Consider the following 27,438-nt stretch of genomic DNA (forward strand, 5'->3'; position numbering starts at 1 on the left):
GTCAGATAAACAAACTATGACATATGTAGTATTATTACCATCTGATGTATCTCAAACACTGATTTTACTCACTCATCCTTCATTCTTTATATCTGCATGTCTAGCGGTGCATGCATTTATATTTTATATAAAGGGCAGAGTCTGTAGTCAGAGCATTTGAGTTATGCTGTTAAAAATGAATTAAGGAACAACAGTTGAAAATGATTCCTACACATGAATATTCAAACTGTACCTCAGTCAGATACTGTAGAAAGAGTAATAAAGAGCAATGAAACTTTGGTGAGGCCAAGGTGTTGATGTGATCTGAAATAAATATTTTATTGGCACGAGGTTGAGATGACTCAGAAAACCTACTCAGAGTGGCATGATCTGCTCGTATGCCTCATTGCCAAAACATCGTCATCATCCCAGACTGGTTTGGGTGGGAAGGGACGTCACAGCCCACCCAGTCCCACCCCTGCCATGGGCAGGGACACCCTCCACTAGCCCAGGTTGCCCAAAGCCCCATCCAACCTGGCCTTGACCACTGCCAGGGAGCCAGGGGCAGCCACAGCTTCTCTGGGCAACCTGTGCCAGGGCCTCAGCACCCTCATGGGGAAGGATTTCTGCCTCACATCTCATCTCAATCTCCCCTCCTTCAGCTTAAGACCATCCCCCCTTGTCCATTCAAGAGTTTAAAAAATTGAGGGGGCAGCAGCACTGGGATGTTGGAAGTCTAAGAGGCTCTTAGTCTTGGGTTTGGGGGGGGGTTTGAGTAAGAATGAAGGATGTGTGACTTTCACACTACTTAACTGATGGGAATCATGCTGCTATTGTTGGATTCAGTGAGGTTTCACAGGAATTGGGAGCATGACCGCTGTTCAGAGACAGGGGATTTTCAGGGAAACCTCAGGAGCCAGAATACATTTGTGGAGCTGACATTCATTTCCCTATCACTTTTACATTGTAAAGACAAGAACACTCTGAACTGTGAAGTACTTAGATATTCTGGCAAATATGGAAGGAAGCATATTAATGGATGACTGACTTCTTTTAATGTCAAATTATTTTTTTTTCTTTCCTTGCTTCACAGATCCTGTCCATGGGCCACAAAACGTAGAAGTTGTTGATATTCGCTCCCGACAGCTGACGTTGCAGTGGGAGCCCTTTGGTTACGCAGTGACCCGCTGCCACAGCTACAATCTCACGGTCCAGTACCAGTATGTGTTTAACCAGCAAAAGTTCGAGGCAGAGGAACTCATCCAGACTTCTTCCCACTACACCTTGCGAGGTCTCCGGCCCTTCATGACCATCAGGCTGCGGTTAGCCCTCTCTAACCCGGAGGGCAAAATGGAAAGCGAGGAGCTGGTTGTGCAGACTGAAGAAGATGGTACGTTATGTTGAGTTTGCTAGCTCGCTTTTTTTTGGGGGGGGCAAGACAAATATTTTCAAGTTGTAAATAACAATGCAACCCTCTGAGCCTTATAAATGGCTTCTCTGGGCAGTGTGTGTGTAAAATCTGTAGGTGTAAATCCTTTCTGTTTCACGGCTGTGTTTGGCAAAGGGCAGGGCTCTCTGAAGTGCTTGGAAATGATAAACACCAGCCTGAGCGCTTACTGACCAGCAGTAGGTTGAATTCTGTAGAAGTCATGTTTTGAACTACCTGGGACCCATAGAGCAGCTTCCTTTTTCATGTAGGCAAATGTGATCCTGGCATTTGTTGATTTTTCTTGTGCCTTCACATCGCTGTCCCGAAAAGAAGTCTAACGTCCCTCTCCAGAGTGTAGCTTTTCTTAATGCTGGTCTGCGGGACGGAGCATTTTATATACATCTCGGAACCTAAATTCATTTGGTGCTCACCCTTCCATTCTCGATACAAAAGAATGGTTTTCGGGAAGTACTGATGGAAAGCTTTAAAGTGGTATTATCCTGTCTGAGCTATTTCAGACCAAGGGCTCTCGCAGACCACAAGCCTCCGTTCTGTCTAATGTGTCAAAAAAGAAGTGTTCTTCCTCTGGCAAAGCTGTAAGGAGTTGCTGCCCTGAGTTTCGGCTGCGAGTGGCTCTAGCAGTCCAGTATATCATATGGGGGGATGTAAGATGATGGCAGATCTTTCAGAAAAATGAACAGGGTTTTATCAGACAGGCTTGGGAGTGCATTTAGTTAGTTATCTTCCACTGCATTAAAATTTTGCTTGAGTAGGTGGATTTTTTAGCTGGCCTTGTAGCCGTAATGCAACATAAATCTTATCTTGTTACTTTAGTAAGGACATCAATCTGATATTGATAAAGGTATGCAGCCCAGTAGCATCTTTATGCCAAGGTGCAGTCTGGCTGTTGGGTTGGAGAGAGCTTTGCAGTTGTGTGGGCAGAGAAGGACGAATTCCCTGCTGCTCCTCTGCTGTACTGGAATACGGACGTACTGCAATTACCTTCATACTTTCATGGATTCTGCTTTTATTTATCAATTAGTGATTAGATTGGGGTATACGCATTTGAACCAAAGGTTGAGAATAGGCCTTTCATATCAGTAGTACCTTGGTAATGGTAGTGCCTTGAGGGATTTTTAAATTATATTTTTTAATTTTTTTTTTATTTTCAGCTAGGAACTTCCTGTCTGGTGTCTTCTAATGTCTGTGCAGTTGGAGCTGGTGATAGCTTCTAACACAATTTCTTGGTTTTTCGATTCTCCCCCCCCTCCGTAGTTCCTGGACCTGTTCCCTTGGAATCCATCCAGGGAGGACCTTTTGAAGAGAAGATCTATGTTCAGTGGAAGCCTCCAAATGAGACAAATGGCATCATTACACTCTATGAGGTAAGGAGAACAGATTGTTGTCAAGGAATACGTGCCACAGGGCCCTTTTCATGTGTGTTTAAGCCAATCCTGAGCTCTCAGAGATTTCAGCAGGTGCTAAAAGAATCCTGATTAAAATTGATAAAGAATCTTCAAGATAGTCTGCTGCTGTCACTGAAAAAGTTTTCCAGCTCAAAAAAGAGAAAAGATTTCTTTACCAATATTTGTGGCAAAATGAGAGCTATATATTTCCCCGCGTCTCGGCTGTTCCTGCCCTTTTTTGTTCTGCAGCATCTCCAAGGTCTGTTTTCTTTCCTTTTTTTTTCCTTGAGGTAAAATTCTGTTAAGTTGTGTACCTAAATACTGCAACTAATTCCTCTCTGCCTTTCCAATAGCCATAATGCTTCCTGGCAATCTCAGCAGAATATAGCCATTAAGTCTTACCTTATAGCGATTTTGAATCTTTCAATGACACATCTATCTAGCCCAACCGCTTTCCCCACCGCCAAACAAAATATACAGCAGGTTATAGGATGATCACCAACCCTCCTATGCTGGATGAAAAAAAAAAAAAAAAGATACGTGATTCTAGAGTGTATCAGAGGAGATGGTTCTTGTTAAGGTAAGAAGTGTTACCGTTGTCATGTGTTTCTGGTGAGACTGCATCCATAATGCTGTGTACACCCAAATATGAGGAGAAGGAATATAAAAAGGAGCACTGCTGTAGAGGATCGTGTGTAATGAGAGACAGTCCTACAAGAGAAGGTAAAGGCATTTTTATTAAATAGCAGGAAGTGGTGCACTGGTGGTGGCTGAGTCTGTTTCAGTTTATAGGTTCAGCATTTACCACCATAAGATTAGAAAAAGGGAAAAAAATTTTACTTTTCTGGTGATGTAAAAATCCTCACTGTGGGCTTGTGCAGCATTTTCTGATACAGAGGGTCAAGAACTGCAGTTTTTCTTTCTCTCATGCTGGGAGAATGTACAAACTTACTTTGGAAAAGGCATGGGTGCAAGAAGCAGCTCTGCCACCACCAGTAAGGTTCTGCTCCTTTCCTCTTCCCACCCAGCTTCTCAGTTTGGAACAACATGTCTTATAACATGTCACTCCTAGATCCCCCTGCGAATGCTGGCTGTCTGTAACGCAGTGATGGTCAAATGGAAGAAATCAAGCAGGTTTAAGATCAATGAGCTCTTACACTACAGCATGAGCAAGAGATGGCAACTTTCTCCTGTGCTTAAAAGTAGCTGCCCTTCAAGCTCATGTCTCCAGCTGGCTCACAAAGAGTAGACTAAATGAAGGAGCAGAAGTTCCTCCTGCTAATTATTTATCATTTCAGCCAGGCGATAATCCTTGACTAAATTAAGAAGTCATTTTTTGTTGGTCACTGTTGAGACAGTTGTGGAAAGCTCTGCAGGTTGCATGCCACCTGTCTGTGCTAGAACTAGAACTAACCATTGCAATTTCGTGGGTTTTGAAGGGGCACTCCAGGCTACCCTGTGTGTGTGCACGGGGTTATGCGATCAAGCTGTCTGTATTTTGAAGGAATTGATCCAAATAGAATAAGTTGCAAATCCATTATTTTTCTGGCAACACGGGTGACTTAGAATGGAGCACATTTAAAATAATCCAAGTCAAATGATGCAAAAATGACTCCTTTTAATTTTTAAAGAGGCACTTTCCTACTAAAATATTGCCTTAGGCTCAGCTCATTGAAAGGACCTCAGCAATCTGAGGAGGTTTTCTGGCTGAGCAGCTGCATAGAGATACTTTAATGCCTCCAGGGTAGTGATGCATCATGACAGTGCCTTTGCCCCTCAAGTCATATCGTTGCTTGAGTCTCAGTGGAGGCACAAACAAATTTTTCTTTTCTGATATCTAACCTATGCGTATTTGGCAGCTAAAGCCAAAGAGAAGTCAAGGTGAATTCAAACTCCTCCTCCTTTTCCTCCTCCCCCTCATCTTCAAAAGGATGAAAATCCAAGTGTTAAAAACCATGAGAACCAGAGTGTCTGAAAGTTGTCACAAATGAAAATGTTTCCCTTTCCTCTCCCTTCTTACGTGTGAAAATTCACACAGAATATTCCCATTCTCCGCGGCACCCTGAGAGTTCATCAGCTGGAGATAAAAATACAAGCAACCGGTTACACATAACCTGGAGAAACGGCCGGAGCATTCTCAGGGCGGTTGTCAGGCTGTGGAAGTCTGTATCACAAGGAAATATGAGTGCCTGGTCCAAGTAAAAGGAGATCCTGGTTTTGAAATTGGTCAGTAAATAAGGTACAGGTCTTTACACAGAAACATCTCATCCTGCTACCCGCAACTGAAGTTTAATCTTCAAAAAAATATTGAGAAACATCCAGTATTGTCCAGGTAGTTGCATCTTTTGTATTGCTTGCTTAATCCTGAGCTTGCTATAGATACTTAAACCTGCACCTTTATCTCTACTGGTATTATTTTAAGATTTCATGCCATGTGTCTAGGACTAAAGTAATTCCTCAGTAGTAATGACCTCGAAAGTGTTATTTTAGACAGAGTTCAGCCATTTTTCAGTATCATCATGGCTTTACATTGCTTTAACAGAGTTCAGCTGACCTGTTGGTCAAAGAGGGGGGAAAAAAAAAGCTAGCAGTTCATCTCTGATAGGTTTTCAGTTCTTTCCTGTGGCCTACAGTACCAGTCCAGGTAGAAGCAGAAGGCTTTAGCGGCAACAGAAGAAAAAAGGTCAAACTATGAACTTGTGTGGCGCAACTTTACCGAGGTCTCTGTAGGGAGCACAGTTCTGTCTTGTCCTGGGGTCCCCGAGCTGGACGCAGCACTGCAGGGGGGGTCTCACCAGAGCGGAGCAGAGGGGCAGAATCCCCTCCCTCGACCTGCTGCTCACGCTGCTGGGGATGCAGCCCAGGACACGGGTGGCTTTCTGGGCTGCCAGCGCACGTTGCCAGGTCATGTTGAGCTTCTCATTCACCAACACCCCCAAGTCCTTCTCCTCAGGGCTGCTCTCAATCCATTCTCCACCCAGCCTGTAGTTGTGCTTGGGCTTGCAGCTGTCTAGAAACACTGCAATTGCATCGCTGTCATTAGGGAGAAACAAACCCAAGAACACACCAACATTTATTAAAGAAAAATTCCCTGCAAAGTACAGATCAAGAAATATCACTTTATGAGTTTGAGCTTAGTGGTGTCTGGTTCTGCATTACTCCTGGAAGTAACTGGCTAGATTCACATGTAGGTACCGTGCAGGTAACAGTCTCTGAAACTTCTTTGGGCACAAATGCTTCTGATAAGAACAAATAAAACCTCTTACTCCTCCTAAGTAATAGTTCCCTCCTTACCATCACCTTCAAGATCTGATTCATTGTATGTGCATGCTGTATTTTCTCTCTAGTTCTGTTAAAAAAAAAATTGTCTGTAAGCTTCTAAAAATGCTTCCAAATAAACACACTATTTTACTTAGATCCCACTTACTTTTACTTGAGACAGATTTTCTTCTCAGATCCCTAATCATTCTAGCAGTTCCCTGCCAGGCAGACTTCCACATCGCACAAATTGCCGTTGCAGTTTGCACGCGCACTGCTTACACGCCAACTGGGCTGACATTCAGCAGCGCAGCCTTCAGCGAGTCGTTGGCAGCCAGAAGCGCTAATTTTGTAAGGACTGAATACTTCTAAAGAGCCTAAACAAAATGGAAGGACCTTAATGAACCTTTTTGACTTCTGTAAGTCTCTTCTGATTGATATTTATCCTTCAAAATGCTATTGTAGCCTTTTAATAAAGGCGGCAATAGCTTTGCATTTAGAAGTTGTTTAAACCCCCCCTGCTTTCAGTTGGAGAATTAATTGTTTTACTGGGTACAGCCGCAGCTGATTTTTTAAACAAAGGAACCTTCTAGATCCCCAAATCAGTATGTAATTGCAGTCTGTTTCTAGGGAGCAGAAACCTCTTGTTCAAGGGAACTTGGAAAGCTCCGGGAATTGCAAGTCAGTTAATCAGTATGCTGAAAAGATTAGGATATGAGCCGTGCAGAACGCGAGTGACGGTACAGTTCATTCCGGGGGTGTTACGGGAGCACAGCGAAGCGGTTAGTTAATAACGCGAGCATATGCCGAGTTCGGAGGTGTCAGTTGATCTGTCCAGGCCAGCAAGCCATGCGGGAGACGCGTAGGCTGCTGTTGCAAGTAAGCCGTGCGACAGAGATAAAGCTTCAGGGCTGTAGCTATAGTCAGGTCCCCAGGTGGCTTCGAGGTGTGTAGGTACTTACACGAGACAAGTAGATCAGGCTGCGTTCAGAAACACAGCTAAACAGCGGTAATGGATTTTGCTGGTACGTTGCTTTGGGTAGAATCTCTGCAAAGGTGTTTTTGCATGTGACATTCATGAAAGAGGCGTTATTACAGCTGTCTCTCGTAGCACGCTCTGAGTGGCAGAATCTAATAATATTGTAATAAGTCCTGTCCCTCCTTCAGTCTCCCGGCAGACTGAAAGCACCACAACTTGTTGAATTTTTTTTTTTTTTTTACCAGTTCTGAAAAGCTGCTATGCATTGAAATCCCCAATAATCAAATGCTGCTTATTGTGCTTATACCGTGTGGGAGTACAGCTTCAGAGCCTTTGGGTACAAAGACATGCGACAAGGATTATTTTTTTTTAATTTTTTTTTTTATCCTAAGTGCATGTAAAGTCAAACCACCATCAAATAGCAGAAAGATCATTGGACTCCAGGAGCAAGCAATCTAATTTAAGGTCATGGACCAGCTTTGGCACTTAATTTCTCCTGCTTTTAGATGCTATGAGGTTGTCTCAAGCGTTTGTTCCATAATCCAAACTGAAGTGCTTCACATGGGCCCAGATATTTCGTGCAAACTTGCATTTAATCTTGAAAATGTAAAGAAACAAAACTTATTTATGCATTTCACTGTCCATTTGTCCAGCTGGAAGTTTACGGGTGCGCTCAGTAAGTGATGTTGGCTTTTGACTTTGTAAATACGTTTTTTGTGTGTAATCTATTTCTCAGAATTGTCAGGGTTTACAATATTTCACCCTTAAAGAGGAAGAAGGAAAAAAAAAACCAAACCACTTAGCATTCCTGTCTAAAATATTTGTCACCATGTTACTTTGGGGAAAGCGTTGTTATAAGGCATTGCGATCCCAGAACCATTTGAAGGATGGCTGCAGCGTAGTCAGCTCCTTGGCTGGAAAAATGATTCCTGGACTGCTGAAGTCCTTTCAATGAGCCATGCCTAAAGGCAATGTTTAAACAGCGAGCTGTCTTTTTAAACATTGTAAGGTGTAGTCTTGTGATCACTTATGTTCTCATCTTTATGATTATTAAGTCCCCTGTGGGTTGCACATGGGTCTTGGGAAAAATAAGGATGCATTTGCAGCTTCTAACTAGCTAGTTTTCTCAGTCACTGTTTGTGAAAAGCTGTAAATCTCTATTTAGATGCCAGGAATAATAATAATATAAGGGACTTTCATACACAATTTCAACTCTTTAATGGGATGCTTGGAGCCTAGTTCCTCTAATCCCAGTGGATTTGAGTTTAAATTGCACTTCAGAGGTTACAGATCCTCTTAGTCGCCATGTAAAATTGCAGTCTGCCCTTCATCATCTCTCCAGTTACCAATATGCCATTTCTTCTCGATCACTTCCCTCGCTTTTTCTCTGCAGGAGAGGTCGTTACATGGAAACTGCCTCTTAGAGGGTCATGCATAAGGTCAATGTTTGTGGGATGCACCGCCTGCATTTACAGTGGGGTGGAAACAAATTTCTTCCACTGTTGACCCCTGCAAGTGCATACTTATTATAAAACAAAGCATGATTATCTGGTGTGATAGCTATCCCCTGCATGGATATGCATGCATTTCTATTCATAGCTCCTTTTTAAGCAATTCATGAAACCTGACACGTTTAGGATAAAATCTTCCCTGCTAAAAGGTGTAGCAAAAAAAGGTTTCCTGGAAAAGCTGAACGAGTTGGGAACTCAACTTGGCTTAGTCATTTGTTTGTTTATTTAAAGGCTTTTTTTGGTTAAGAAGAGTGAAAAATGGCTCCCACAAGAAGGAAAGCAACAACCACGAAATCTTGCAGCCAATTTATATAAAGCTCTACAGTCGAAATAGTAGAAAGATGACAATTCTCGGAAATTGCCTTCAGCGAGAAGTGGCTTTGAATGTTCCCATGAAAATCAATCATGTTACAGCTTCTCAATTGCATTCTGTGGATGCACGATACTCCTGGGACGAAGCTTTCTCACTTAAGCTCACTAAGCGCGCACTGAAGGAAGTCCATGCTACACACAGCTGGCTGCTGCATTTAGCTGAACATTAAGAGAACATTAAGGAGACACTGTTAAGTGCACAAAACCCAGGAAATGATCAATTAAGGATTGTATATTCCGTGGGAGCTGTACTCTTCTGTACGGACATTTGATGATGCAGTCTTCACGCAATTGGGTATTACTCTCTGTTCATCTGCAGCACTAAGGTTGTTTTCCTTTGACACTGGATTTATGTGGCATCTTGTACTGCAGTATATTGTTAGTCCAGAGTCTGTGAAAGTCAATTACACGAAGAATAAGGGTTTTACTGTGTCTGTACTGTGTTGAATTAGAATTCCTTAATAATCTAAACTAGCAAAGAAACTGTGTGGCCATGTATAATCTGTTTAAGTTTGAAACTCTGTCAGCTCTGGAGGAGGCTGCTTCATCCTCTCAATTACACGTAAGGGAAGCTGTGCATATACACACAGCTAAATTAGTTCTGTAGTTAATGACTTTTTGTGCAGAATTGCACTCGAAGAGGGCTGGGCTGGCTGAAGAGAAGTTGTTTGTTACGTGGTTGCTGACTGTAGTATTTACCGAGCACTTGGTGGACGGGTTGGTTAGATGCTGCCAAGGTTCTGAGCCCCTCTTGGTCAGGATTCAAGCCAGAATTTGAAAAATGAATGGTGCTGATTGCCCTGATTTATTATCTTTTCTTGGCAATCGAGAAGGGCTATAAATCTAAGTATTGCTCCCTTAGCAGGTCGGGATGCTGTGTCAGCCACAGACCCTGTTGTGCTGTTTCTGGGACAAGGCAGGGCTTAGGGAGGCAGCTTTTTGGTGAAATTTGAGGAGGACAAGGTCCCAAGAAATATCCGTTCAGCCAGCAGAATCCCACAGAGAGCCCTTTTCCCCCGCTCCCTGCTGTTTAATAAGGTAATATGGCTTATAAGCTCCCTAGAATTCTACATACGTGTGCCTGAGCAACCCCTCTGCCATACACAGGGCATTCTCCGATGCCACATGGAAAACCTAATTTACCCGTGCACAACAATATCAAAGCCAACATATGCAGCTGCTGTTCTGGTGAAACAGGATGGCTTTCCTTCCCCTGTCACGTTTGGAAACGTAAAACGCCGTGGCAGAACTGAAGTCGGTTGGAGCCGTGTTGATTTAAAGCAGATGTGGGGGGATAATAGGAATAAGGCTCTGCTGGGTCTGGCGGGTCCGTCCCAGGGCAGGGACTCTGCTGGCTGTTCAGGAGGGCAGCGGCGGGGAGGATGCTCCGGTTGCACGCTCGCGGGCGGTTTGCTCAGGTGCTAAACCCTGTTGAAAAGAACCTGCCGTATTTTTGTTGCTGTCATTTCCCTCTGTCCTGTCCTGGTTAGTTTAACACAGCCTTAAACTTAGGAAATGTTTAAATGATTTCCTAATTAGGGATCCTCTTCCGAATAAACACCTTAAAGAGCTTTTGAACAAACTTCTTCAAATTATATAGGATTCTTAATTGTGCGCTACTCACTGTTGCCTGCAAGATACGCTTAACTTGGAAGCATTTGTTAATGATGTTCTTTTAAATCCGATGGTTCCCAGTAACGTCTTGATGAGAAAATGAGGGGTTTTTTGAGAAAATCAGATGGCAGGGTTTTTTTAAATGTATGACAACCTCCAGGTAAATAGCATACTTGTGTTATAAATAGTATGAATCAACTGTTTAAAAAAATTGCTTGATCAAGCTTTCCAGAAATAAAAGCATAATACGGTCCCTTGAGCACAACAATTTCTTTGATTACCTTTTTATTGTTCTTTTGAAGCCAACAGACCTGCAGCAATATAAATCCCATGCAAATGAGAAAAGATATTTGACTGCAATGAAACATTTTATTTTATTTATTTTTTAAAGGAAGGAGCTGAATTATTTTAGTGTGCATGTTGGGCTCTTTCTAAGCCAAACCAAGTGATAAGAACTGAAAAAAAAAAAACAAACCCGCCCCAAATTTATTCTTTCTTATAATGAAGTTCAAATTAAAGAAATCCTTTTGTAGATTTTTGTAGTCAAAATCTTGTCTTTGTGCTTTCCAGTGCTTTATTTTCTTTTCTAGAAAAACCCCACCATTTCTGTCTATTCTTCTTTCAGACATGCTTTTTATTGCTTATCCAGGATAACAGTTGATTTTTAACCCCTATCTTCCATCTAATCTTTTCAAGTGCCAGTGTATCTGTGCAGTTGTGGTAATAGAGATAAAGCTCTTTAACAACTCCATATTCAGATCTTACAATATCTTGCTTACCAAAATGTAGTAAACTAAAGCAAACTACAGATTTATGTTTGTACTTCCTTCCGAGATGGTTATTTCCCTTTCATCTTAAGTATTACTTAATTTTGCAAATAGGTAAGATTGAGAGATCCAGAAGTGGTGGCTTTATCCTGTTAATCGGTGCAACCAAGGAACTGCGTAAAGGAGGGAAAGCCGGTCAGGTTGATCTCATCGCCTTCAAAATGCGGAGATGCCAGTATTATGGTGCCGTTTGGGAACTTCATCTTACGGCTGTCCTTTGAGCCAGTCTGTCCCTACGCTCCTGCCATCCAGTGGACAGGATGGGTTTGGGGTTAGTTTCCTGGGCCCTACTCTCCTTACCCATCCCTGTCACTTTGAGTCCCCTGCCTCCCTTTGTGCCCTCTCCTTTTGCTTCCCTGCTTGTTACTGGGTTTTCCAGGTTTCTGTTCTCCCTCTGGTCCTGGTGTATTGCTGGCAGCAAGGGTTGGACAGCTTTCGGAAGGATGCTGGCAGCTGCTAGGTTTTAGCACAGGGAGAACGACTGGATTCCTTACTCTTCACTTTGTTTCTAATTCCACCACTTTTGTCTGAAATCCTGAGAAGCGACATGAGGGTGAGGCAGACACTTGACTTGGAAAATCAGCACAAATGGATAGTTTAAGTGACTAAAAATATGTGGTCTTACAATTATCAGCTACAATAATAGCTAGGACTGATATTTTATCTATAAATGTGGCAAAACCCTTTTATAGGTACGCGGGTCTTGCTTCTGTTACTTTATGGTTTATAGCAAACGGAGCAGCTGTACGTGATGATGTTAGTACTCCATTGTGTTGGTTTGGGGTTTTGTTCATTGCCCACAGCTTTCGCTACGCCCCGTGTAGCATGGCAAACCAGCTATGAGATATATTAAGCAGTGCTTTCAGCGTCAAGAACTAACTGAGGAACAAGTATGGAGATTGAATAACCGCCTCAATGCTGCAGTCCTATCAAAGCAATTTCTATAGTTGTCATTTTCTGCTATTAAACTGAACAATGAGGCTCTCCAATAAAATAATATGAAATAACAGCTCATTAAAAAACTCTCCTTAATATATAGCATGCTAATTAATGTCAGTGGGGTGCAAGCTTGAATGGCAGAATAGACTATAATGTTTAGAAAGTAGGTAAAATAAAAGAAGATATTTTATCATTAATGACCTTTTAGTAAACCTAATGAAATCTTTAATGGCCTGAATACATTACCAAGGCACTCCCAATTGCTTTGTTACCCACTCCATTCTTCCTCCCTTTCTCATAGACATTAAATTTGATGTTATTTATAGAAAACAAAAAGCAATACAGTCCCAAGGAAAGAGCGACAGGAAGAAGGAGACTAGACGAGACTTCTCAGCCCTACTATCCCTGTTCCTGGTCACGAGAAAGGCTGGGTATAGGACCAGGGTCTAGTCTGTCTTGTACACGTGAGGTCTGTGTTTGTATTCGGGTTTAATTGACTCCGTGTTTGTGCGACTCGCAGTAAATAGGCCGGGGAGCTAATGGGCCTCTCTTATTCACGGGGTCTCCCTGGATTAACTTGCATATTCATTCCTAGAGCTGCGCTGTGGCTTTTTAGACTGTTACCAACCATGCTGTGCCTGTGCTGGGACTAAACTAAAGGACTTTATTCTTCAGGGCTTTTAGTCTTTCACATGTTGGCAGCCTTAAATACAACTTGCAAAAATGCCGTTTAACTCTCCCTTAACCTTCTTCCGAAAGAAGTAGTACAGGATGGAAAAATGAAAGGCCTTTGCTTCCTCACATTTCCTGGATGAAATTTAGTGGGCTGGGGAAGGATGCAAGTGGGAATAATTGCCTGGCTTAAACTGAGTTTTAAGATGGAAAATGCTCCCAGTCATCTGGTCATAAAATATATTCTTTAGTTCTGAAGTTCCAATGCTGGAGAAGGATTGTTCGCTAACTCTTTCCTGTTCATTAGAAGATAACTTTCTTCAAATTATTCCTTTTGTGTAACACTTGGTGCAATTAACTTTAGTCTTTTACCCCAAATGTCTGAAACTTCCTGATAAGATTGAAACTAATGTCCATCCCAGCTGCAATCCGAAGTCACCTGCAGTAGTAATTGTTCCTAAGAAGTGCAGGCGGTTGGCGAGTCTTAGAAAAAAGAGCCCATGGCTTGCTGTGTAATCAGGTTTCAATCAGCTTTATAGAACCATGAAATTGATTGTCCCCCGACGTACCATACACTTCGGAGCAGATACTGTGCTAGGCAAGTTAATTCCTTGCTTGGCTCCAAGCACACAAAAGAAGAGAGCTGTTTGCTTCCCCTCCCATTCTCGCAAACCAAGGAGGAAGGGAGTGCAAATCACCTTGAAATCAGAATTTGAGAGCACAGCAGTGTCAGCCAGCCCTGTTTTGTTTTCCTAATCATCCGGTGAAAGCAGGGTGATTTAGGAGAAAGATGCCCAGGCTGTTGGCTGCGTACAAGGGAGCTTGGATGAATGACAAAACCAGTGGTGGCGATGACCAGGTAATCAAAGAGCTATAGGAATCGTAAAAGTCTGGCAGAAAGGAGAGCTGAGCCAGTGTCTCAGTGTGGTGTCCTCTTTGATATTGGAATCGGCTTCTCTCTTCTTCTGGAGGTGAAAAAAAGGGGATGCTGTGAAGATATCGTCTTGAGGCAATGAAGACTATGTCTTCAGATACCTACGTAGAAGGTCTGGCCCTGTCTTCATAGAATTTAATTTCTGTTTCAGACTCTCTCATTTCAGGAATATTTTGATCTTTCAATATAAGTGAAACTCCATTCAAAATAAATCTAAAATCAACCCACCACTGAAAATTCTAGGAACTCCTTCTTAACCTGAGTCTCGTCCCTGGAAGGTTTAGCATCTCCAACATTTTTGTATTTTGTGTTGAAACGTTCCTAGTTCATGGTTGCTCTTCAGTCTGAAACATGTCTTCTGCTGGAAGTGGTTCATTAGTCCCTGAGCTTTCATGGGCTAACTCTGAAGTTCACAAGAGGGAATCAAGAAACACAAGGCTTTTGCTGTCAACCTTCAAATGCTCCTATGAGGCCCATATCTCTGATGGAAACTCTGAGGGAGGACGCAAACCAGAAACTATGTAATTTTAAAAATGACAAAACCCAAACAACTGCTGAAACAGCAAAAGGTCCTTCTATCCAGTTTTATGTTGTCTTTCACAATGAACGACCTTTCTCTAAGGCCCACTTTGGTGACTTTTCCAGAGTCAAAAATGTGTTCCCCAAACTGCTGGGCAAGTTCAGGCCTCCTCTTCTCCACGAGCTCCCGCACAGAACTGCTCTCACTCGTGAGCGATGGTCGGCGGGAGCAGCACTAAGGGATTGCCATCAGCTTTGGGTCTCCCGTGGCAGCGTGTACGCAAGCCCCAGCTCTTCTCTGCCTGTGATACTGGCAGCAGAGCAATGTTGTGCAGTGGGGTTTTTTAATTTGTTTTGTTGTCTTTTGCACAGACCACAAGGGGGCTGTGGCTGCAGAGTGGTTGTTAGTTTGTTTGTTGGAGAAGAGAAATATGAACCCAAGTCATGCACACAGAACTCCTGCATATTACTAGGTTGTTTTTCCTTTTAGTGCTTGATGAGGTTCCTTTCTCCACTCAGCCAAAAGCTTTTTCTAAGCTATTTAACTTTATCTATCTCTGTGACGGTGTAAAACTCAAATTTAGAGGAAAACAAAATAATGTGTAGACAGCATTGTTAGCTTGCCATTTTTTCTTACTTAGGACACAGACAAATTAGAAATTATTCAGGTTATGCAGACAAAAGTTACATCCTAGCTAGCTATCATCCTTGTTAAGGATGAACCTTATGAACTCATCCGTGCTGCTGCTGAGCAAACAGTGCTGCTTGGTAGATGTAACTCAATCCTTTTGCTGGATACTGTAATCTTTCTCGTATTTTATAAAATCTGTCTTGTAATGTTCTACTTTCCAGAAACAGTCTCTCTTCTTTCCAAACTTCTCTATACAGTAGACCAGATTTCCAGCTTAATAAAACCAGGGCTCCTGCTTTCGGAGGAGTGCCAGCAAGAGACAAGTCTGTTGCTCAACTGACACTGAAGTTCAAACAACCTTGGTTCGGGCAGGAGTAATGAGACACAGCCCTGGGCTATAAATTACATTGACTTGGGAATGAGGGGAATTCATTCTGCTTTGCCTGAGGCAAAGGTCTGTTGTGCTGTCAGCTGAGTTTCTAAGGCTCTCAGTTCCCTCTGTCATGGTAATCAAGTACCATGCAAGCTGCTTATGAAAGAGTTTTGAGGAAGTCCCTTGTTACCTGCTACTAGTTTAACTTGTGTAATCTCAGCAGCAGCAGCAGAGGGGCATCTATTTCTAGCTGCTTTACTGACAGATTTAAATAAAGACGGCGGACTGTGTGGACCTTTGGATCAGCCTTTCCGGACCATGAGAAATTCCCTGCAGCTACAGCGGATTGCTAATAGTTGTCATGTGAAGAAATGGTATCGGTGAGCTGCAGGTCTGACTGCTGCATGGAGATCTTGGTGTTTTCCTTTGTTACTCTGAGCTCCTCAGTGGCGTGAGAAGAAAATTATGTCAAAGTGTGTGACATTTCTAATAGGGGAAGCATGGTAGCAATGGCGCTTTTTTTCCCCACACAAATCTGAGATAAGGAGGAAGCCCTAGTGAAGCTTTTGTGCCTAGGAAGAATCAAGATGTGCAGTTTACCCACTGCTTTTTCATGTTGTTACATAATTGTTTTAGCAACTTTGCTCCCAAAGGGCTCCACGCACATCTCAGTGACCAAATTATTTGCTGAGATTTAACACAGTGCTGTCTAAACACAGTATCTGTGAACATAATCCTTAATGATACGCTGTGGGCACACACTGCTTGCGGAAGCTTTGCCTGTGATTAATCAATTAAGAATAAGATAAACCCAACAGTGGTTCCTCTGTTTTGGTAGACGATTCGAAACATGCTGAAGCTGAACATGCATCTGTACTTGTTTGCAGTTCCACGTAGGATTTTCAGTGCTGTTTCAAATGAGATAAGCATGGAAATAAAATACTCTGCCAATTGTTGCCGTGCACAGCAGGTCCTTTAAGGCTGACAGCATCTGTTTTTTGGAGAAAGCCTCCTTCTCGTACCAATAGTAATATTTATGGTACAGAGCAGGACAGCAATGTTTTTACACTCTTACCAAGCAGTCTGTGTGTGGGTGGTTAAGAGAATGCGTTTTGTGTTTGCCGATCTATCTGCGTTACTGGGCTGTTTGCAAGTTGAGGCCGGGAGAAGACCGGCTGAATTGCCATCTGGCGAGGAGATTCGCGGGGTTTTCACAGGTCTGTTACAGGTCTTTTCTGAACTTAGGTGCTATCTCAGCATAGATGAGAAAACCAAAAGAAAGCCCTGGCCAAGAAAGCGTTACTGTTGTACTGTATGGATCTCACTGCTTGCTGCGTGTCTTTACAGCAAAATGCCGGTATGTTGTCCCCAAGCACTCAAGTGTTCGCGTCGTGTGCAACGCATCTCTTACCTCTCTCCCCAAATAAGCAAAGTGAAATGAAATCATTGCAAAAGCAATTAACAGCTTGGAATTGATTTTCATGCACCCTCTTAACTGTTGGAAGAGAAAGGTGGCAATTCAGAAGACAGAGATGCATTTTATTTTTCATTTAATTACTTTCAGAAAATTTGGGAGCTCCTGCTGATAATGTTTCTGGGACTTCATACTAAAGGAGGACGAGTATTAATTTACGGGAAGAACACTTTCCTCTGCATCCTCGTCTCGCCTAAGGGGATGCAGGATTTGGGCAGTGTACTCTGTGTCATGGTTAGTACAGCTTTTAGCAATCTCCAGTTACTGTTTATAAATATTTCTGCATATAAACTCTAGTGTTTATAAATATTGCAAGCAGCTAAATGCATCGCAATCTGGTACAACCCATTGAGCCTGGTCAGCCCCTCAAAGAGGCATTATTTTGTTAAAGAAGGTAGCAGATGAGGTGGCAGAGCTTTTCTCTGAGGTGACACTTGTTTTTTCCACTCCTTGCCATTGCAAGCAGATATGTCCCTGGATTTAAATGTAGAGGAAGATATGTTGCCTTCTGTTCAACAGCTTTTTCTTTTCATGCTAAAATCCCTAGAGAAATATACTTCAGTGGATGGGACTCATGCTAGGTATCATTGCAATTTACTGCTATTAAATGAAACTATTAAATAAAATGAAAAGCTGATGGATCCCTGCCGCCTTCTAAAAATTTGGAAGCTAGGTTGATGGCCACATACAGTTTTGTAGCTCAAAAACCTGAATCTCTTTGTAGATGTCTGTGAAAATCTACCTAAATCTGTCTTGAGTCTGGCTTCTAGAGAGATTTCTGGGGTCACCACCTTCATTCAGAACAGATACACTGTGAGAACTGGCTATTGAGTTTTTGGGTGCATCCGCATCCAAGTTCTAAGTAATTATGATGCTAGACGTCTCCAATAACAGTGGACTTGGAGTCTGATCATTGATTTTGCTTGGCTTTTAACCAAAACTGGCTTTTCTTCCCTTGTTTCCTGGTTCGTAGCTGTGGTCCCTGGCCAGTAGCATTCCTTGGAAATGGTTCTGTTTCTTTAGCCGCTTTGGGGTGTTACAGCCACTGCAAAGGGAGAGTCTGTGCAGGGGACCTTAGCTTGTTTCCAAGTGTTTCTAACGTAAGTGTTTCTAGCAGCCAATGAACCGAGTGTTCTTAGTTCATTGATTTTTGTCAATACGATAGCAAAAATAAAAGTAACTGTGCTTGCGAGTGAAAAAAGGCTGAACAAAAAGCCCACGTACCTGAAACTAAACAGGTCCTCATTGCTGTAAGAGTGGAAAGAGTGCTCTCTGCGCATGAGTTTTGTGAGCAGCAGGTCATGCAGACATCGGAGACTGTAAGATAATGACTTCGTGTCAGAGTGTAGCTTGTGCTCTTGTACTTGCATTACTTCTCTTCCCACTTAGAGTACTCATTGTACCATACTTCTAACGTGATAAACATACCTGGAATGAAAATGCTTAGCTGTATCCTAATTATAGGAGCACTGTTTCTTATTTTGGGAGGTATCCTGAGGTTATGATGACATGCTGAATGAATGTAAAGTGGTACTTTTCAAAAGAATTTCTAAAGAGTAATTCTGGCCTGTCTTGCTTCTGTTAGCGTTGTCGGCATTTCGAGGTCAGTCTGCTTCCGTGATGGATATGTTTGCACGTTGCATCTTGACTTGTACAATGCAGTCCTAGGCACGCTGTGATTAGATCTGTCTCACCATTCTCATTCTAATAGTCACCCGGACCTGCAGAATGCAAGTTAGGAGTAGTAGCTCCCTATGGATCTACTAGAGAGAGTGCGGTCCAACTCATCCTCTACATAGCAGGTGGATGTCATCTGGGATATAGATGCAGTTGTGAGAAATCTCTGTGTAAACTAATACTTCTGGAGGGAGCAGGCCTCTCTTGTTTGTGGACATTTTAGCTTCATGTTGTGAGGAATAAAAATTTGAGTTGTTAGCCTTACACCACCAGTGCTCTACAGCCACGTCCTGTGCTTCCTCGTGGCTCCTCCTCAGGTGCCGGTCACGTTGGGTTGTGTGACTCCATTCAAAGAAACAGAGCCAACGTTAGCGAGACACGAGAAGAGTCAGACCCAGCTTGGCACTTAGGGTAAAAAATGAATTTGTGAGGCTGGCAGCGGCTGAGATTGGGGTTTCTGCAACATGACCAACTCATACAAACAGCCCGACTCCGCTAACTCCAACTTCAGTAAGGTCTTTCCTCTTTACATCAGCTGAGAATTTGGTTCAGATTTTTCTTTACCAACTTCAATACATTTTTTATTAAATTCAAGCCATTAAGAATGAAAGTCTGCAATACATTTCTAATTTTTAAAAATTACTTAAAAATAGGATCATAATTAGATCAGCAGGAGGCAATTTTTTAAAAATTTATTGCACCGTGAAAACTAATAGAAACTTGATGCAATAATCAAAGTGCCTGGGTCTGTTTTAAGTTATGCTAGTTTTCTGCAGAAATGGCCCATAAAAATTTATATTATTTTTAGAGCTTTAATTAGCTAAGTATGTAAACTGAAATATATTTGAGTTTTGGAGACATTCAGATGGGAACAAAAGACAATATAAATGTTCGTTCTAATTCTTATTCATTTGAAGAGTAATTATTTCCTTTGATGCTAAATCACCTTTTCATCTTCTCACTCGATCCATGAATTTTCTCTCTGCTAACAGAACCTTGGGATTTTATTCCCAACACTTTGGCCCTGTCATTCAGCTTTATTAAACTGGCAGTTTGTTTGAACACTTCAGTTACTCATTAAATTTTACATTTTCTCTCGCTGTATTAATGACCGCTTTTTACGAACCGGGAATGTAAATGATCCCTTTGCCATCTACGCCCCGTGATAATTTCTAAGAGGCTCCTCAGCATTTCATGCAGTTTTCCTACTCGTGCGATAAGTGGAGGTTTTCCCTTTACCGTAAGATTTACATTGGATCCGGCTTTTTACCATTGTTTTATACAGAGCAATTCCCCCACAAGCCAGCTTTTCGTAAAGCTGACGTTCCTGTGTAGGTGCTTCTCTGGTATTATACTGTATGTAGGCAAAGGGCAAAATGCAAACTCGGGAGTCTGTTCAAACGAGCCACTGCGCGCTCGGGGTGAGTAATTGCTTCTATCAAATCCTCGAGCGTTCAGAGCGTGTACACGCAAATGGAAACTGGCTTAAGTCCCTTGTGAAAATTTAGCTTGCTGAGATCAATAAGCTGTACGCATGCCCCGTGTGCTGCACAAATAGCCCGTTCACGGAGACTTGATACGTTTGCTTGTGGTCTGGCAGCAGTAACGCCAGCGAGGCAATGTGGTGGCGTGCCTTTCTTGTGGTGTTTTATGCTCATTTATTCACAGTAAATTTTCTCATGAACATGAATGCCTTGTAGTGAGGAGGGCTGGAAGTAGTGGGCTTGTCTTCTCAAGAGCCGGGGAAGGCAATCCAGTGTTGCAGTAACTTACTTAGGGGAGTTGGTGGTGGTAGGAGCACCTGGGAATCTTGTTCTTTGCACAGCTGAGGAGGATGAGGAAGGAAATACTGTTCCTGATCACCAGTGCTATGCCCACCTTCTCCTACTGGTACTCCAGTTGAATCCTGGTGTTTGTAGCCCCTGGCATTGTCCCTGCAACCCTGGCTGTAGGGAACCTGGCACTGAAGAGGAGAGAGAGCATCTAAATGGTGGAGACACGTTAGGAAATCTTGGTGTGCTCATTTGTTGAGAGGCATATGGGTGCCCTGGAGATGCCCTAAGACCGCTGTAATCTCTCTAGCATCGCAATTTGTCTGGATTTATCACTGAAGATTCAAATATAAGTTTGAGAAACACCAAAGCTGGAAGACTTGACTTTCCCCATGAAGCAATAGGCTTCCCTTGTCAAATGGGTTTGATGGAGAAAACACCAACACTTCTTCAGGGCTAAGAACTGTGCAACAAAGGCACCTCCAATTTCCCGTAAGGACAAAGACAGCTGGTGAGGGGGCCTGGGACTCACTGGAGCTGCAGGACGATTAGGTTTCATTGCTCGGGAGGAACAGAGTGGGTAGGAATGACCAGACAGATCATGATAAATTAGAAGAGGGGAGGTGCCTCTCTTGAAGTACCTAAGGATTGAGTTATCTCGGAGTAAAGTCTTGTGACCAATTGGTTTTATCTTGCTGGGCAATGCTAAACTAAAGGACGGACTGCAGAGCAGTACTGCTAGCTAATTCCCTCTGTGAGCAGAGTTGCACCAAACTGTGTGTGTGTATGTGTAAAAGATATCAAAACACACTTAGACTGCTGTGTCTTTAGGCAACGTCTTTCATGCAAATCATGGCTTTTTTTCCAATAAATTACCCTTAATTTGAATCAATAAAAAAATCTGCCTTTCCATTACTGTACGATGACTCTCTCTGGCTCCCTAGTGAATTCATAAATCTGTTTCACTTTCAAGCCTCCAAATTATTTTAATAAGAAACAAGAAGAAGCAGTATAAACTAAGTTTTCTGCATGACTTTTCAGGACCAGGTGTCTGCACTCTAATTTGCCACATTTTGATGCTACCCTACTCGTGTTTTAAACTTAGGAGCCTAAGCTGAGCCACATTCAAATTTGCATTCTCATTATTACTATTCAGAGCCTGAATGCTTGTTGGTAAAAGGCACTAATACTGCAGAAAGTCCAGGAGCAGCTGGTAAGTCTATTTAAATTACACTTTGTAGCGAGCTCAAAATGTCATGTAGGATCCTTTTCCTTCTCTAATTTTTTTTTTCAGGGTAAGTTTAGGCAGCAGCCACCTAAAGGTATCTTATTTACCTTTTAAGTATGCCTAAACATAATGTTTCTACGTTTCTCTTTTTAAACATATTGCCATCTTTCAAATGCCATGCTAGATTTGGAGAACTCGTCTTAGGAGCCTGTCAAATCCTGAAATCGGGCTAGAAGAACCCGGCACAAATATTGTATTCACAGCATTGATATACCCAGTAAGAAGCAATTATTTTTATGCTCTTTAGGGCTGAACCACTATAGGCTTTGAGGTTAAAACCATGAATCACTTGAGACTATCAGAAAATATAGACCCGCACTAATCAAGGGCTTTTGTGTTGAAGTTACAGCAGCTCAAGGTTGACCACAAATAGACATGCCTTTTTCCAATGCTGTCATTTAGATTTTTGAAGCCTTTTTTTGTGAGTCCTACAGGAATGTGTGCATACTGTACCCACTTTTGATTTGTGGAAACCCCTGGACCACTTCCTTCCCCTGACATTTTGGTTTTTATGCAGGTGCAGACCACTGCACAACAAATTTAACTATCCCGGCTGACTTGTTTTTCTTAGTCACCTTTAAAATCACCTGCAGGGTGTCAAGCATCCAGAGGAAAAAACCCTGATGTCAGGATTTGGAAAGCGTACTCTGGATGGGTGGAGGGGAGGGTGGCATTAGAAGGATCTGCTGCATGAATCACGGTGACTAAGCGTGACTCTGTCCTTGCCTGGGGTTGCAAAAGCCTGGATTCAGAGCCTGGGGCGGTTCTGCCTGCCTTTTGCTCCCATTGCCCTGCCACAGTCATCTGGCAGCGTAGGAGGCATGGCTTAGGGCAACAGTGGTTGGAAATACAGGACAGCGTGGGAGAGAGTACTAAAAGAAATGCCTTAAAGACGGAGAAAATATTTTCTTCTTCATCGGAGAAAATATCCACTGTTTCTCGTTCTGTGGTCTAGTTTTGCTTTATAATTGAAACCTAATGAAGTACCATTTGAAAAGTGCCTGAGCCTTTCAAGTTTAGTTTTACTCTCTGATCCCAAGCATGCAAAGCTTAAGTCTACATCTGCAGCAATTAACCTCGTTCACCTCCTCGCCGTGACAAGTTAAAAACTCTTGGCTTCCTCTGGTTGCTCATCAAGGTACCGCTGCTCTGCCTCTCTGCCACCCACTCCAGCTGTGTCCAGACGTGGACACAGCAGTGGTGTTGGCAAGGTGGCTTTTCTTGGCACTATGTGACACTGTCACTGAGAAGCCAAGCTGTTTCCTTCTACTTCTGCCCCCTCAAAACACTTCAAGACTTGGGGGTAGGGAGATGAAGGACCAAACTGCACCAAATAGGACAGACCCAGTGTAAGTTCCCACTGGTGCTCCTGGAGGCCAGGAAAGATCCTTGCCAAGGTGGAGGGCTCTAATGGGGGGGACCAAAGAGTTGACGTACAGTTTTTACAGAGATTTTGCTGCTTATTTATAAAGCAGAGATGGAGCTTGTCAGGCTCATCTGACAGCTTGGTGCTTGATTTTACAGCTTGTTAGTGAAAGGGAAAGAAGAAGCAGAGCTAGATTATCCTAAAGGGGGAGTTGGAACAATAAATTGGACTATTTTAAACTTCATCTTTAGAGACTCTTTTTTTTGCCTTTTAATGCAACCTAAACCAATCCAAAGAATCTTTGGAGCATCACAAGGAATTTGGTGATAAAAAAGAGAAGTGAAGACCGCTCAGAATATTGCTGCTAGTGTGGAGAGCAAAGAAAAGGAGATTGAGCCAATCTAATGGATTATTCAATGAACATAATTTATGGTTGACCATATTCCTGCAGATGAAGGAAAATCCAACAGACCACTAAAAAAGGGAACAGAAATGTATCTTTTTTTGCTCTTGTTTTGAACTCAAGAGCAGGCAAATGTAATGGAGTACAGCAAGTGTGTTATGCCAAGGGTTTTGCAGAACATTTCAAAAGTGCAATAGAAGTGTTTTTGTGTGGATTGGAAGTTGATTACAGGAGCATAAAACCAGAATTGGAGTTGAGAGGTATCTAGAGATCTTAACTGTTCACTTTTCATTCATGTGGTCTCCACAATATATGTTCAGAAAACAAAATAATACAGCTGAAAGAAAACCCTTACAACGCAAAATATACCATAATGCACATAATATAGTTATTTCTGTGCTAGTCAGTGTTTGAGTGAATGCCCGTGTTTTCTCAAATTGAATAAAAACCAAAAATCGATGTAACGTGGGGAGAAGGGTCTAAGGCTGGCTTTAGTTTGTCCTTGTGCAAACTAAATGAATCAACTTCTCGTCCGAGTTCTCCGTGTGTGGCCTTCACTGATGTGGTTCTCAGACTTGCCCATTTGGACACGTGTCCCTTTCTTTTGACCTGGAGAAAATAGGATTTCAGAGTTTGAAAATAAACTGGTTTTGTGTTTGCTCTGCTCAAGTTTCTCACCTTGTGCAGCGATAAACAGAGGCTGCACCAAGCTTCAAAATAAATCCGGGATCCTAGTTCAGGATCTCAGAGTGGGTGAGTGAGATAACAGCTCTCAGGAGAGCCAGGGTGACATCTGTGATGGGAAAGAGAAGGATGGCATGTGATGTTTTTTCTGTTGACTGTCTGGTGGGAATGGAGAATCACAGGGAACAGAAGCATTTCTGCCCAGAGAAAACAGCTACAAATACAATCATAGAATCATTTAGGTTGGAAAAGACCTTTAAGATCATCAAGTCCAACCATTAACCTAGCACTGCCAAGTCCACCACTGAACCATGTCCCCAAGCACCACATCTACGCGTCTTTTAAACAACTCCCGGGATGGCGACTCCACCACTTCCCTGGGCAGCCTGTTCCAGGGCTTGACAACCCTTTCGGTGAAGATTTTTTCCCGAATATCCAATCTAAACTTCCCCTGGCACAACTTGAGGCTGTTTCGTCTTGTCCTGTTACTTGTTACTTGGGAGAAGAGACCAACACCCAAACAGAACATCAGAGGGAGAGGTGGACCACGGTACAATTCTTTTTGTAGTTTTTCATTGGGTAAGAGGTGAGTGGGCACTTGCTTTTTTTACGTCCTGTCCTCTGAACTACCCTGTCTGTCCAGTGCTTCCCAGTGCCCCGGGCACAGGGTGAGCGAGGACCCCCCGCTGATACTGCAGCACTATGAAGAGCTGGGGGGAATGTTGCTTCAGCTTTGGACTTTTGAACACATTTTCTGCACTTAGGCTACTGCATGTTTTTTTCCTTCTCCAAAGAGTATTTAGTTGTTCAATGAAACGTATCTCACTTTCAGCTAATGGATAGCTCAGAGACACCTTTGTGTGGGAAGTCACTTTAAAAAAATGGAAACGTTTTTTTGGCAGGAATTTTTAACTTGCTTTATACACTGTGCATTTTACAGCCTCTGGCTTTTGTGAAAATACAATTCAGGTGAATAAACCAGAAAACTTACTGCAGCAAGCCTGATTGTAGATGAACTCTTCTGCAGTATAATAGGATTTTATTCACGTAGTACCTAAAGTATCTGCAAAAACTATATCCCAGGTATTTGGTCTAAAGCAGTTATGTCCTGAGGAACAAGGGATGTTGTTTTTCCAAGGTGATGGAGGATTTCCAGCTCTCTTCTGACCCTGGACTCTCCCCAGGACATTAGAAAATCAGGCCCAGGATTTATTCAAGAGGAAACCAGCAACAGTGACTTTATTCAGCAAAAGTCGTAAACATCCTGCGCACAAATGAAAGCCCTCTGGGTGCAAACGCTGTGAAGTCTCTTTAAAGGCCCTGATATATCAGGCACAAGATTCGTTCTTTCTGATGAAATATTTTGATTAGGGTGGAAAGCAAAATCACAGTGTGAAGTCATATGCCCCTGAGCGAGGAAGGGAGCAGGAACTTTCCAGCAAGGGTGGGAAGAGGGAGGATGTTATGTGATGATTAGGAGTTCATGGGTTTAGGCAAACTGAATGGCTTTTTCAAATGAATACGTAGGACAAATCCTTTAAGGCTTAGATGATACAAAATGTATGTGGTTGAGATGTAGAAAGATTGTCAGAAAAGATCTTTGGGGCGGCGGGCTGTTTACCCCACAGGCTCGGCTTCTGCGCTGCTCTGAAATCGGGTCTGTGCTGCCGTGGCGGTGGGTGCTGCGTACCCGTCTGCCCCGCAGGGTCGGTGGGGTGGCACAGCCCGGCCACCCCACCCACGCCGGAGCTCTCGTGGGTGCCTCACATCCACGCCTTGCAGAGGTGCTCGCAAACGTGGGGGCACATCGCACCCTGGCAAGGGTTGGTGCCCCAGCCGGGGTGGTATTTCTTTTTGTTGCTGGAGCCGCAGGGCTTCCTGATGCTCTGCTTAATGCAGCTGTCGGGAGCTGCTGGGCCACGGGTGTTCCCTGCTTGGGGTCCTCCCTCCATTTCAGGGGAGAAGATACTGGGTAGCAGGTGGGGTGTGTTCCCAGTGTAACCCTGCTGTGGTACCCACGCTACTGGGGCTTGCTGTCTCCTCCTCTGTTTCCCCAAATCCCCACCCGGTCCTTCCCTTTCATGGCACTGCTACAGCACGACGAGGCCAGAAGGTTTGCTCTTCAAACTGCAGCTACAGGAACAGCTAAGTAATATTCATAAGAATTTCAACCTTGTCTACTTTTGCAGAGCTACTCAGGAAAATATGTTCCATCTTGCTATAAATACTAATATGCAGGATAGCATCTTAACCACTAAATTCCAAGCCAATATTTTGCATATAAAAATTTATTTTCTTCACTCTGTTATCTAGCTGCAAAGCTGACCATTTTTCTGCTAGAATATTGCAGAAGCAACTTGGCTTTTTTGCTGGCTGAAGCAGTTCAGGTGGATTTATTTGCTATTACTCAGAACATTAAAACAAGAATTTTTACATTGGCTTCAGGAAGAATTTCGTACCCTCTTATTTATGATAGGTGTGCAGTAGTGGGGGAACTGGGTTGTCTTCCTTTCTGTTTCGTAAAGCCAAATTTGTCTTGAAGCAGTTTCCAAAATCTTTGCAACTGGCCAGCCTATAATTGTGGGAATTATGTGAGCCAGGAAGTGTGGAGGTATTAATTTTAAAAAATAGAAAAAGGGCTTGGAAATTGCACAGCCTATTTCCATCCTTCTCTTACTCCATACAGCTGCTTTTTAATCTTTCTGGTGAGAAAAATCCAAAGTTGGGACAACTTGATGGCATAACTTGAGAGACAGCTGTAAAAACTGCAGTCAGAGTCGTTATTTTAACACACGATGTCAAAAAATGGTCATACCTTCCATTGTAATGCATTCTGCCTTTCTGGCATGCTATGACAAACTCATCTTAGAAAATAATAGTGTATGAAGAGCATGGCAAGGTAGAGCTAATCAGATTATTTGATGATTAGCAGAGCATGACAACTCTTATGCATTTCCGACCCAAACCACTCTACGATTCTGTAAGTTTATTCATAGGTGTTTGGTGTTTGAGATGCAGTGTTTCTGCTCTAAGTCTGAAAATGGAAAGATCTAGGCAAAAAAGGAAGTACCAAAAAAATCGATATATAAAAATAAAGTTTGATTTAGGGTTGCTTGTGTGAAAGAGGAAAGATAGGCTAAACACTTGGGTCCTGGGTTATGTCAGAATTGATTTACAAGTGAGTTCTCATCCTTAGTGCTCTGCGATTCCTTCACTGAAGATGAATTTTTAATTTTTTGTGTGAGTTTTCACAGGTCCATCTTAGGATAAGAATGCAGGTCTGGGCTTGATTCACTTATCCTCTGCTTTTGAGATGAGCATGTAGACAAGC

General features: G+C 42.7%; 1 protein-coding gene across 2 annotated transcripts in view; it reads left to right on the forward strand.

The window, feature by feature from the left end:
* PTPRT (protein tyrosine phosphatase receptor type T) overlaps positions 1–27,438 on the forward strand; it is a 469,086-nt gene that overhangs the window by 308,627 nt on the left and 133,021 nt on the right. For both annotated transcript variants that reach the window (XM_075768624.1, XM_075768623.1), the window contains exons 8-9: positions 1,073–1,369; positions 2,684–2,793. In XM_075768624.1, the coding sequence (XP_075624739.1) occupies positions 1,073–1,369; positions 2,684–2,793 (407 nt within the window). The remainder of the gene's footprint in view (positions 1–1,072; positions 1,370–2,683; positions 2,794–27,438) is intronic.

This window comes from Balearica regulorum, chromosome 16, assembly GCF_011004875.1.
Source record: "Balearica regulorum gibbericeps isolate bBalReg1 chromosome 16, bBalReg1.pri, whole genome shotgun sequence".
NCBI classification, from domain to species: Eukaryota; Metazoa; Chordata; class Aves; order Gruiformes; family Gruidae; genus Balearica; species Balearica regulorum.